Source organism: Gobio gobio, assembly GCF_949357685.1.
Source record: "Gobio gobio genome assembly, chromosome: 18".
NCBI classification, from domain to species: domain Eukaryota; kingdom Metazoa; phylum Chordata; class Actinopteri; order Cypriniformes; family Gobionidae; genus Gobio; species Gobio gobio.
Genome location: NC_137111.1, coordinates 21,670,589 through 21,684,393, shown reverse-complemented (window position 1 = coordinate 21,684,393; position 13,805 = coordinate 21,670,589). Strand labels below are relative to the sequence as shown.

Below are 13,805 nucleotides of genomic sequence, written 5' to 3'. Positions count from 1 at the left end.
TTTAACATTACATTTTTACCTTTCCCTTTACACATAGTCTTTACGGGTAAATTGCCGTTAAGAGATCATGTGTGAAGGATCTTTTAACAAAAACAGGTAAATCGGATCTGGCAGTTTACCAGTATGACAAGTTGTAACTTGTAACATTACCAGTAAATTACCGGTATGATGCTGGTGTGTGTGAATGAAGGGCGAATTCCAAACAGCTTCATTATGACACACATAAGTGCCCTGCTCCCTCCAAAGTCCTACTTCAAGGGCTCTGCCCTTCGGTGCGAATAGGGATGCTTACTTCCAATTGGAATTTCTTAAAGTAATCTAAAAGTAGTCCAATTATATTACCTTTAATTTGTAATGTAGTGGATTACGTTACTAACTACAATTTTTGTCTTGTAATTTGGAATAAGTAACCGACTACAATTTGAAAGTAATCTACCCAGGACTGCATATGCGCTATGGACATCTTTGATCGTTGTACCACATCTCGCAGCTTTTTTCAGACCCAGCCTTCTTTTCCATTTCTCAGCGCTGTGGCTCTACAGTTGGATACTATTATGCGCGTCTTGTGTTTTTAAGAGCAAAACCACGTTCTATGTGATCATCACCTTAATCCTGTCACTCAGAAGTCAAAAAATGTTGTCAAATGGAAATGGAAATAATGTTAAATTTGGTTTGCAATTTCACTCAAATTTTTTCAGACAGAAAGAGAAATTTACTGAGCATGAGTTAGTCATCACTCCAGCTTAAAGAAATTTGGATTATTACAAAAAAATAATTTATTATTTAATTAAACAGCAAAAAAGTAATTCAAGATTATGTAAAACTTCAACGAAATGGTGAGCAATAAAATGAGCAAATACACGTTATTTATCAACTACCCACTGGTAGAGCCAACAAAATCAGGGTCATGTCAGTGCATTAGTTGTATAATGTTCCTAGAATTCTTAAGACTGTATAAAAGCACAGTGACTTGCCATTTAGTTACTTGCCATTTCATAGCTGCATTTCAACCAAAGAGAATCACAGCACACTCACTATATGTGCAGTCTCAGTGGAGCAGCCTGGGATTCAGAGTCTTAGAAAATGGCACAATGACTCGAGTTAAAACCTAAAATTGTTCTGTTAATAGCCCAGATTTTTAACCATTAAGCTGCATTCCCACTATGAAAGCAAACCTTTTCAAATGCCATTGAAGCTTGGGCTAGAAACAGGCTGATTTGACACACCAACAATGGCTGCTGATTAGCCCTGCTGCCTGAAGCATGAATCCATTCTGACTCCAACTTTGGCAGAAAAGAGATTTAATGAATTTTTAATGGGAAAATAGAAAATACCCACAGTGCCCAGTCATCTGTTGCCCTAATACAGAACTGCGTAGAGATTTCCATGAAATCAAAATGGACAATTTATATTTTTTAAACAATATTGCAGTATTTAAGTACATTATTATTATTATTATTATTATTTTTTAAATGGATGTGCCCTCAAAATCTTTAAAGGCACAGTATGTAAGAGGTCACTTATTCAAAACAATAACAAAGGTGTTGCTTGATGATGCCGTGAATAAGCATGGAATCGTGAGAGTTGAGGTCTTTATCTCCACAGCCGATGGAAAGCAATCCGATGGGACTCAGACAGAAATCATGTTCATGGGTGAGCTAATTTATTAAAGTTTAAGGTAATGCTTTAGATTACAGTCTGAAAAGTACTGCTTTACTAGTAAAGCGAATTTACAGCGTAATTTTCGGTAATTATAGTGTAACTATAAAGTACGTATGTAGGTATGAGGGAACAATATGTCATATTTGGGGAATAAAGGGGTAACTATCAGGAAAATTAACACATTGTTTATACTGTAAGTATTTATTTCATTAAGGGGTAATTAGTAGTTACAGGGTAAGTGTGAATCTACGGGCTGTAAATTAAAGTGGTGTTTGTTCCCCTCTTGTTTAATGTGGTTACAGTGTAAGTGTGAATCTACGGGCGGGCTGTAAATTACTTACCCTGTAACTACATGAAACAAGAGGGGAACAAACACGACTTTAATTTACAGCCGCAGAGTCACAATTACCCTGTAATACATTGAAACAAGAGGGGAACAAACACCACTTTAATTTACAGCCGCAGAGTCACAATTACCCTATAATACATTGAAACAAGAGGGGAACAAACACCACTTTAATTTACAGCCGCAGAGTCACAATTACCCTATAATACATTGAAACAAGAGGGGAACAAACACCACTTTAATTTACAGCCCGTAGATTCACACTTACCCTGCAACTACATGAAACAAGAGGGGAACAAACACCACTTTAATTTACAGCCCGTAGATTCACACTTACCCTGCAACTACATGAAACAAGAGGGGAACAAACACCACTTTAATTTACAGCCCGCAGATTCACACTTACCCTGTGACTACACAGATAATTACCTCTTAATTAAATCCTGATAGTTACCTCTTTATTCCCCAAATATTACATATTGTTCCCTCATACCTACATGTACGTACTTTATAGTTACACTATAATTCCAGAAAGTTATGCTGTAAATTCGCTTTACTTACACAGTACTTTCCGGGCTGTAATCTAAAGCATTAGCAAGTTTAATAACATTACTGTGGTATGAAGCAGGGCAGGGCCGAGAGCCCGGGACATTTTACGTTGATGTTTTTATTATGCTTATATGCCGCAGTGGGAAGCTGCCACTCCTTTCATTTAGTTGTTTATGCATATTTTAGTATTAAAGTTATGTTTAACGTTCGCCTCCTTCCTTGAACTTTGTTACAGTTACGTTTGATCACTTGAATTCACATTATTTTATTTTATTATAATGAAACAGATGCAAGTGCTGAATTACTACAGGTAAAATTGTTTCGCAATGCAGCGCTGTTTTACTTAACAATCATACTAAAATACATTTATGTGTGTTGTGTTTGCTATGAGACACTTGTTGCACACTGCAGTAGGCCTAAGCTAGATTGATATTAGAATATCATATTAATAAAAGCTGGATGATTTGGGTTAAATGGCATGCAATTCATTTTAAAACATTGAACGGTGGAGAAAATGCTATATTACTGTTACTACAAATAAAGCTCTTTCGGATTATGCTATGTTAGCCACTTGACAAGATAGCATTGACTCTGAGACAGGGTACAAACATGGTACTCACAGTAAATCAAGAAAACAAGACTAATTATATAACAATGATTTGTTTTCTGTCGATAAAGGTATCCAGTTGCTCACCTGTCTGTTCCATGGTTTCTATCCGGAAATAAAGGAAGACACGGATATGACGTCATTGAAAGGCGACTTGACACGGGACTTTGCAGTGGTTCAAAACACTTATTTCTCTGGATTTAAACATTCTTGGAAACATTTGAGATAATGTAAGTAACATTTTTCTAGTGTTTTTTGGATATTTTAAATTGTGCCTTTAAACAGCCTGTTACTCTCATGAGATCACAACAATAGCAAACCACAATTATCTAATAATTCAATCCGATGGACAAAATCAAGTCAGCCCTACATTTTTGTCTTGTTTGAGAAAAATCAGATACACTTCACAACAGGGAAGAAATAATATTGCAACTTGTGTTTCATGATGATTTTAAGCACATTTTAATAAACTAAATACATGTTTTTCTGTAGTTCTATTCTTATAAGGCTACTGAAAAATGAAATACAAAAATGAATCCCCCTTGCTTGCAATAAAAAACGATTAAACTAATTTATTCATCAGTTCTATTAGCACATACTAAAAATCCTCAAGGTGGCCGTCATTAAACCTCCAATTAAGAAATCAAATTGTGATTTGGGTTTTTTCCAACCTTCCCTTTACCTCAAAAATACAATAGAGAGCTGCTTTCTGCTTTTGTGGTTGATTTGTATTGCATAAATGAGCCTCTCAAATGAGCAATGACCCAGTAACTGAGATAGAGTTTTTAGAGATACTTTTTGTTTTGTGTGTGGTTGTGCTTACTGAGAGTTTGTGTTCATGTTCTTTGGTTACTCTGCTGAGAAGCTGAGCTTTCCTGCGGTTGAGAGCTTCAATCAGAGCATCGCATTGGGCAACCAAACATGCCTCGAATTCAACTCCATTCTCCTAGAGGACAGAATCAGATCATATTACAAGTGAACTGTATGAGTGTATATGAGTGTATGTGCTAGTGTGTGTTTTTGTTGTACCTGTATGTGTTGTACCATATTTCTGAGCTGCACCAGGAATTCTTTGGCCTCTGTGGCCCGATCAGACAGAACATTCAGTGCTTGAGAGAGCTGTCCCTGGAAAGATGAAGACAGAAGGAGAGACGTGAGACCATACAGGAAATATAGATACAGAGCAAGTGAACTTTACCTAACATTACAAAAGCTTGTTCTGCACAAAGGGTGAAAATCTAACAACAAATCTAACAAATAAAACAAACAATTTCAGTTTTGTATATTGTGAGTGAATAATCATACAAAACAAGTGAATTTTATAAAATACAATACCGTCATATAAAATACAATACCGTTCAAAAGTTTTGGTTCAATAGGATTTGAATGTATTTGAAAGATGGTCCACATTTTACATTTATTTGATTATTGTGAAATATTGTTACATTATCTAAACTTTTATTATAATCTATTTTAAAATGTAATTTATTCATGCGATAGTAAAGCTGAATTTTCAGCATCATTGCTCCAATCTTCAGTGTCACATCACACGATCCTTCAAAAATCATTCTAATATGCTGATTTGGAGCTCAAGAAACATTTATTATCAATGTTGAAAACAGTTCTGGAAAGCATGATAAAAAAAAATGAAGGATTCTTTGATAAGTAAAAAGTTTAAAAGAACAGCATTTATTTGAAATAGAAATCTATGTAAGATTATAAATGTCCTTACTGTTACGTTGGATCATTCTATTGCAGCCTTATTGAATAAAAAAGTATTAATTTCATTCAGAAAAAAAAATCTTACTGGCCCTAAACTTTTGAAATATTATGTATATGTTTACATTATATTACATTGTGGACTTTATCCTATTCATTTTATTTAGAAATGGTGCTTTGTTAAATTTCAAACCAAAAACATCCTTCCCTTGGGTCATTTTGACCCGAAACTCATTTTTAAAAAAATAAATTAATTAATTAATTTGAGAGTTCATTGGAGTGGTCCAAGACCCTAGGACTTTTGTTGCACTTGAACCACGAATCCACAAAAAAATTAAATTGACTGGAATCGAGGAGTTTTGTGGTTGAAATTTAAAAAAGTAACAAATCCTGCCCTCACAGGTCAATTTGACCCCCATGGGAATTAATGGAATGCGAGGAATGCTTCAGTACACACAGAAAACCCTAAAAATGCTCAAAATTCAAACTAAAAATGCTAAAAACTTTACCAATTAAAAAAAAAAAAAATGTCTACATGTGTACCTGAATGTATACTGAAGAGAGAGTGACTGACTTTAGGACCCAGCGGAACAGTTCATTTGGTCCATATAGAGTCATGAAATATCATGTTATATTATCTTTTTTCCACAAGAGGTCCGCAAAGACACCCAATGTGAGATATTTTGAGCTGAATTAAAAGGGTTATGCATGTAATTGTGAGTTATTTTGAATTGAAGTTGAAAGAATGTGCTTAAATTACTATTTATTTATAATTTATTGATAAAATCTAGTAATTTAAAGGTCAATAGGCTTAAATAAAATAAAAACTAAATAGAAAAAAATATTATCCAAATGAAATAAAAAGAGCTTTCTGGACAACGAAAAAATACGTATAATTTTAGGGCTTTGGGTCATTTTGACCCACAAGGGAAGGATTTGTTACAAAGTGCGAGGGAAGGATGAGGTTTAAAATTATATTTAATCCAGTTTTGCTATGTTTAAAATAATATTTTTTTTATCTTAAGACTTTATTTAACAGTTTAATGTTCAGTTCAAACTGCTGCAACAGGGAATCAGGGATAGAGCTGAGTTGAGAGAGAGAAAGTGACATAATTTATGAGAGGTTAGTCATTAAATCTGTCATTTAAAGAGTGGGTGAGAGAATAGGAAGAGGAGTGCATGTGCGTATGTGTGTGTGTGTGTGTGTGTGTGTGTGCGTCAGGCACAGCCGAAGGATGTTGCTTTAGAGTGGAAAAATATCCCATTATAAATGTTCTCACATTGCTATGACAACCATCCGCCGAGAGACCTCCACTTTCATTTGTGGTCTGTTCTCAAACGAGGAACAAAAAATGAGAGAACAAGGAATGAAACACAGTGCTCCAAATTGTACTCTATGGCCTACATACTACATTACAACCCTATACGCAACAGCATTATACTCAAGAACATTCCATACTAGAGCCCTACATATGACAGCCTTACACACTAAAGCCAAACACGTTACAGCTCTACACACTAAACCCCTAGATACTTAAAGACTAGCACCTTACTAAAGTCCTACAACAAGAACCCAGCGGGGGGGAGTGTTACAGAAACATCCTATCTTAAATCTCTCCAAAATGAGAGTTGAATTCACCATGTTAATAAATGGATAACACAGTTAGGACGGTTCTGTAATAAGGGCCCAGTTGCTACTAACACATTATTAACATAATTAGGGCAAGACATTACAGGCAAAACCATTCTTTTTTCTTGCACTGGTCAATTTTAAGATTTTGCTTCCATAAGACTAGTGAGAGAGAAAAAAAACATTCAAAATACACATTTAAGTGTATTTAAACACACTTGCACCAAACTTTCCAGTTTTATTATACAGGTTTTTTACTTCACCTTCACCTACTTTATAACATTTTATTCCTAAATATGGATAAAATGCTTTTTTTTTCTGACTGTTTCTGATTTACAGAGTAAGAGATACCCAAAATGCCCCCTGTAAAAAACATTAGTATGTCAACAAAATGAAACAAGAATTTTGAACCCGGCTTCATCCTATGTTCAGATTTACATTCTGGAAATGTATGCAAATTATTGCATACTTATGCTGCCCTCACGTGCTATCGGAAATACTAGTTTCCTTTTGGACATGAACACCCTCTCAAGTCAAAATTTGAATGCGATGAGCTCGTAATCACGACTTTAGAAGTGGGAAGTAGGAAATTTCCGATAACACCTGAAGGCAGCTTGAATAAGAGCATGCCTTATTTGCATATTTCAGAAAACTGGAAAATATGGTCATATCTATTTGGTAAAATTGTTTACCACAATCCCCAGTAGTGTCTTGCCTTAAAGTTAGTAACAGTTGTAAATGTATTATTATTATGATTTTTTTTTTTACTTAAAGCAGTTAGTCACATATCACAGTCACACACATACTAAAGCCCAACATATCACTGCATTACACACGACTACACACTGCTAGTTTGTATGCAATGGAAGACAGGGTCGGAGTGAAAGGGACAACAGGAGTATTTGAGAAAAATGTTTGGAAACAATAATTTTTTTTGCATTTCCTCTTGGTTGCACTAGACTCGAAAGACTTACAGAGTGTTACAAGCAAATCATCCATCTTTGCTCTGGAAAAGATGGAAATCATCATTCTATTGAAAATATTACATTTACCTTTATGCATTTAGCAGACGCTTTTATCCAAAGCTGAGGAATACGGGAAGCAATCCATCATGAAGAGGCGAACAAAACACAAAAAGTGCCTGAAATACTAAGTTTTGGACATTACTTAGAGTAGCATAAGCTAGAATAGGGAGGGAATAGAGGAAAATAATTTTTTATTTGAATGAGTTAATGATTAAGATTTTTTCAGCTGTCTTTTGAATGTTGTCAGTGTATGTTTTATCAAACATCCATTTATCTCAGAGGACCATTTAAACTTTACTAATAAGCTTTAGTAATGTATATTTTGTACAAAATCTAACGGCAGCCTTTTTCACTGGAAAATTTACAAAATCATGCAAAATAAGTGATTTTTAAACAAATCAAATATGTAATACACATTGACATTATATCTGACACCCAGCTCTCTAGATTTGAGCCATGTGGAGCCTGTGGACTACTATTTTACCAATTAAAGCCACAATATGTAATTTTTCGCCACTAGAGTTCGCTTATTCAAAACAAAGGTAACACCGCTTTTTTATCAAATTAGATACATTATTTGAGTGTGTCCAAAGTCATGTTATAATGCTACTCTGTGCGTTGCTCGGAGGCTACTATGAGACACTTGTTGAACACTGCAGAAAGCTAGATTGATCTTAGGCATGGTAAAACATGGTCCTCGCAGTAAATCAAGAAAACAATATTTAAGCAATAAGACTAACTGTGTTGAGCTATATAACAATGATTAGTTTTCTGTCGATGAATGTATCCAAACAGTTGTTCACCTGTCTAATAAAACACATAATATATTAAAGCGTCTTTGGTGTTGCCATGGTTTCTACATCGAGGGTAACACGGTTATGGTGTCATTGACAGGCAATGCACGGACACGGTCCATGTCCTGGTTAAAATTGCTTCTTTCTCTGGATTTAAACATTCTTTGGAAAATGTGGGATTGTGTAAGTAATTTTTTTTTGGATATTTTAATCCAAACATCTTACATATTGTGCCTTTAAAACTGAAATGTTTTCAAAAAGCAGGAATATATTCCCTTCAAGTAAAAATCTTTTATAGCATCAACACTCAGGCCCCATTTCCTGCTTGCTGTGTAAGTGTCTGTGTGTGTGACACAGAGAGATAGATGGAGAAAATGAGAGAAAAAGAAGCATATGGTGCCCTGGGGCTAAAACAAAACTACAATCTGTTTAGTGAATGACGAGCAAGTGTCTGCAGTGCGGAAAGAGGCCATTTTCCTCTGATATGAGGCCAGCTCGCCAGTGTTCAGTGAAAAAGCTACAGATGGGACCGTAATAGAGGACACTGATCCAAGATCTGCTCTGCGTGAGTGTGTGTCCCAGGTGCTAAAAGGGGGAAGCCGTATTTGGGTCTGACGTAATGCTGCTGCTGTCCCAGTTCAAACTGATATAATGCAGCCACAACATCACACATGGAGATCTGAACAGGGAGTGATGTAACTGAACACACAAAATAATGTAGCTCAACACATAGAATAATGCAGTTCTTGAATTGAGGGGGCGGTCATTCAATATGAATGGTTTCATAGTGCCTTTCTGATCTCACATCTGTCTGCCCATGAAAATGTCTCCTTATCTAGGCTACTTCAAAAGTAGGGGGGTGAATCTTAATACAATCCTAACACAATACAACAGTAAAATTGCAATATAAAATGCAACCACATGCCTTAAAGGGGCACTTCAGTGCTGGGAAGATGAACGTGTATTTAAACTGGGTCATTTATGTAGTAGAAATGTGAAATTATTTTTGAATTTGGTGCCTTCTAGACTGACAAAAGGCAGAAAATGTATTTTTGTCTCACGTGGATGAAAGACAACAACTCCCAGAGTGCACTTGCTTCGCTGCTCAACGAGGCCACTCCCAAAGCCACGGCTACTGGTTATCACTTGCCCACCATGACACCGCCCCCACCGCGGTTTTGATTTTCATAGTAATACAATCATTTCGTTCAGTTAGAGAACAGACACTACAATTCAACACTGAACATGTCTTTTCAATAAAGTGTGAGTGAGCCGAACGAACCTCACGGGACAAATGCAACAGGAGTCAGATTTCATTCATCACGAGAGCGAAGAGCTGAGCAGTCATTCACGACTCGTGTCCAGTCTGGCCCGTTTTCAGATCATGCCTATGGAAGCTTAACTTTCATAGGAATTAATTGAAAAGTTGAAACGCTCACTTTGCTCCATAAAGCTCTGTTATGAATGCCCGAGCCGAGCGGCCGTGCGCATTTACATTCTGTGAGTGAGATCCCACCCCTATGGGCGGGTTGAAAACATGCGCCACAGCTCCTTCTACTGGCTGTAGTCTATAGCCTCTGGCCAAAAAATCCTCAGATGACGCAAAATGACGACATTTGGGAGACATCGGAGGATTTTTTCCAGAAATAAAATGCATAATTATCTCGTCTCAGGGGGATATGAGGGGGGAAAGTATGATAATTCGAATATACAACCAGGTTTCTACTGATACAAAGCTTAATGCTAATTGCTGAAGTAACCCTTTAAATGTACTATTTTCAAATGTACTATGTAAATGCATTTCTAATTGATAGAGCAAAAATGTATAGTAATTTCTCAGTCAATATTAGATATACATAACTGTTCAAAAGGTTTGTTAATGAATGAGAAGTCTCATACTCAAAAATACAGTCAAAACTGTAATGTTGTGAAACGTTTTAAAATATATTCCTTTGATGGCAAAGCTGAGTTTTTAGCGTCATTTCTCTTCAGTCTTCAGTGTCACATGATCCTTCAGAAATAATTATAATACTGATTTGCTGCTCAAGAAACATTTCTTATTATTATATAAAAAGGTTGTGCTGCTTAATATTTTTGTGGAAACTGTAAAAGACTAAAAAATTAAGCATTAAAACACTGATAATTTCAAGATTTGTTGATGAATAGTAAAAAAAAAAAAAGCATTTTTATGTCAATTTTTTACAATATTCTTTTGTCTTAACTGTCACTTTTGATGAATTTAATGCTTCTTTGCCCTAATAAAAGTATTACTCTAAATAATTGAATCTAAATAAATTAATCTAATAATCAAAATAAATCTTACTGCCACCAAACATTTGAATGATAATGTCAAGTTTTTCAAATATTGAATTGTTTAATTTCCTTTGCAGTCATCTATCACTCAGTTCATCTTTTAAAAACAACTATATTTTAATAACATTGTTAAAGGTGTCATGACATGAGAAATCACATTTTCTTTGATATTTTGCCATACAAGAGGTCTTTATACCATTAAAACATCCTGCAAGTCTCATAGCTTTAAATGTCCTCCTCATTATAAACAAAGCATTTATTTAATAATGCTCCAAAAAAGGCTTTTTTGATATTGGGGGACTTGTGGCGACACATGGGCAAATTAATATGCAGAGCCTCCATAGCAAGACATCGTCGAAAAGTTATACATCATCACACCATAAGTGGCATTCAGTCCCTTAATGGCTGACACAAACCGTAAGCAAGCGATTTCATAATGCTTTATGACTGTTTTATATGGATCATGTTAAAACACTTGCCCATGGTTTCACCAGTAATGTTTTTTTCTAAGGCATGTTTATTAAAGCTACTTAAATGTCCTTAAATTGAACTAAAACCCAATCCTGGCTTAATCTAAGCCCTTCTGTGAAACCAGGCTTTACTGTACTCACGCGTAAAAGCAAGTGGGCGTTGATACTGTTTCCTATGCAATGATGTTAGCCAATCATTAAAAGTGTCTGTTTACTTACAAGCCTTAAAGGAGCCACCCCTTAAAAACTGATCTTTTCAGACAGAGGGTCAGAATGAAGGTTAAAAATTATTGTTCTTCCACATACATATATTTTTTGTGCAAAAAACATTATAAGTGAACCTCAAGGAACGTATTAAAATAATTTGTAAAAACCCATGTCATGACCCCTTTAAATGTAATCTTTAACAAATTTCAGAATGGTTATACATCCATTATATACATTTTTATACTGTACATTATAATTATAAATTCACTTGAAGCATTTAATGAATGAATGTTAATATCGCCCATTTATTGGTTATCGGCCATAACATGTCCATAATTATCAGCTAATCGTATCACCCGAATTTTAACATCTATTATTGGTTGTCTCACACCAACAATAATACTTGGAAAAAAGTAATGTACAGACATGACCCGTGTGCCATGTTAAACCATGTACTTATTGATCCATCGTCTCCCTGCCTGTTGATTGCTCATGTTTATGGTTTTTGATGAAATAAAACTCTCGCTGAGGGGTTATTAATTCACTCACAATTTATTAACTTGCATGGTGCAGGACTGAGAAATAGAGGGGACTCTTCCCTCATTCTTTGGCTCTCCTTTGGATACACTCCTTTCTCTTTCACAGACAGACAAGACAGTAAATCAGCTCTCTGCTTCATGTTGCTACAACAGGCCACTGCAGTTTTGCACATTCCCTGAGGAATCCAGACACAACAGGAGCAACCTGTATGGTTAAGTTCAATCAACAAGCATATTTTGATTAAAATATGCATCACAACACCACAGGAGTACGAAACCTCCATCCCTTTAAAACAGCACTGACCGTGCCCTGCAGTTAAGATAATAATCCACAAGAACAAACATATTTCCATCAGAAGGTTTGTCTTTTATACCTTTTCCTGTTAAATCTAAACTGGAGAGCTGGTGCGCAAGTGTTTTTCATTTGGCCTGAATCATGGCTGGCTGTGTCGTGCGCTGTGTTTTAATTAGACCGGTGGTGTCTCACCCAACACAGTGACAAGTCTTCCTGCACCACACATGACAGACCCTTTATACTAAAACCAGAGCACTTTAAAACCTTTAAGCTTTTAAAAGAGTTTATGGCATTTTCAGCTGGTCAGGCTGGCAGACCAGCTTGTTGACCAGCTAAACCCTACTGAAGACCAGGCTGCCCAGGCTGTAAGACATCTAGACCAGGTTGTTCATCTGTGAGACCAGCTTAAACCAGTTGGTCAGAGAAAATGTAATTAATAAACATCAACCTCAGCCAGTTTCCCCACCTTGTGGAGCTTCCACATGGCCCCCAGCGCTTTGACCTCATGAGTGGAGTGTTTGCCGTCCTCCAGACACTGGTAGCACACGGGGGTCTTACATTGGACGCAGTACATACTCAGGTTCTCTAGCTCGTGTTCGGTGCAGGTGGAGATCTTCCGGGGGCTAGCACGGCGGCTGATCCTGCCTTGCGCCGGCGGCACGAGCCGGTGTTTGGCCAGCGGACCCCGGGGTGGGTGGCACCGGAGGCGGCACGGGTCGCAGTAGAACACGTCGCACTGCTCGCACATGACCGTCGCCTCGCGGGGACTCTTCTCGCACAGCTGACACTTGAGCGCGGCCGCTTTGCTCTGCTGGTACCGGTCCACCACTCCCTCGAGCACGCGGTTCTTGGGGAAGCCCCGGAGCCCCCGGTCGTCCAGCGTCAAGCTGCGGTGGCACTGCGGGCAGGTGAGGCAGGAGTTCCGCGGGACCGGCGGCAGGACACCGGTGTGAGGCAGCAGGTGGTGTTGCGCCTGGGGCGGATGAGGCACGGTAGGGGGGAAAACTCGAACCCCGTTGGGGGACTTCTGGCACGGTGTGGTCGGTGCGCTCACGAACCCGCCGTAAGAGCCGTATCCGCTGTCCGCCTCACTGTACAGGCTCATCTTATCCAGGTCTAAGTAATCATAATCGGAGACGCCGGAGCCGGACGCGCGGCTGCTCTGCGGGGATTCGGCGTCGGGCGTCTGCACAAGGATGTTTCTCGCGCAGGCCAGGCAGATATTATGCGAGCAGGGCAGGATGATCGGCTCGCGGTAAAACGAGCCGCAAACAGGACATTTTAACTCCTCTTCCATTTCATCCATTTTTGTTGTTCGAGACAGATTGGGAGACGTCCTATAGCCTAAACGAAAGCGTAATATTCCCACCGATGGCAGCTCCGCTCGGACGCGTCTCCTTCACGTTCTACGTCCTATGCACCGGAGGATAGAGGAGGGGGCGGTATAAATTCAGTGGGCGTAGACTGACTCCAGCTCTTGTTCACGAGCGCCAACAGCTACTGCACAAAATCGCTGTCAGTTTATGTGATGAGCTCCAGGAATCCAATCAAACTGATGATGCAAAGCAGGAGCGCTTGAAGAATTTGAGACACAGCCAATGTTTGTGGTAGTGCACCTGTTCTCACAGTGCGCCTGATTTTCCTATCCA

The 13,805-nt window shown here is 37.8% G+C and overlaps 1 protein-coding gene across 8 annotated transcripts in view; it reads right to left on the bottom strand.

The window, feature by feature from the left end:
* The window catches only part of trim9 (tripartite motif containing 9), a gene marked incomplete at both ends in the record, with an annotated part of 28,259 nt that extends 14,797 nt beyond the window's left edge, over positions 1-13,462 (bottom strand). For 6 of the 8 annotated variants that reach the window (XM_079843284.1, XM_079843285.1, XM_079843286.1 and 3 more), the window contains 3 exons: positions 3,988-4,110; positions 4,194-4,289; positions 12,623-13,462. In XM_079843284.1, coding sequence (XP_079699410.1) covers positions 3,988-4,110; positions 4,194-4,289; positions 12,623-13,462 — 1,059 coding nt within the window. The remainder of the gene's footprint in view (positions 1-3,987; positions 4,111-4,193; positions 4,290-12,622) is intronic. The other 2 variants (XM_079843288.1, XM_079843291.1) reach the window with 2 other exon arrangements.
* Positions 13,463-13,805: the final 343 nt, after the last annotated feature.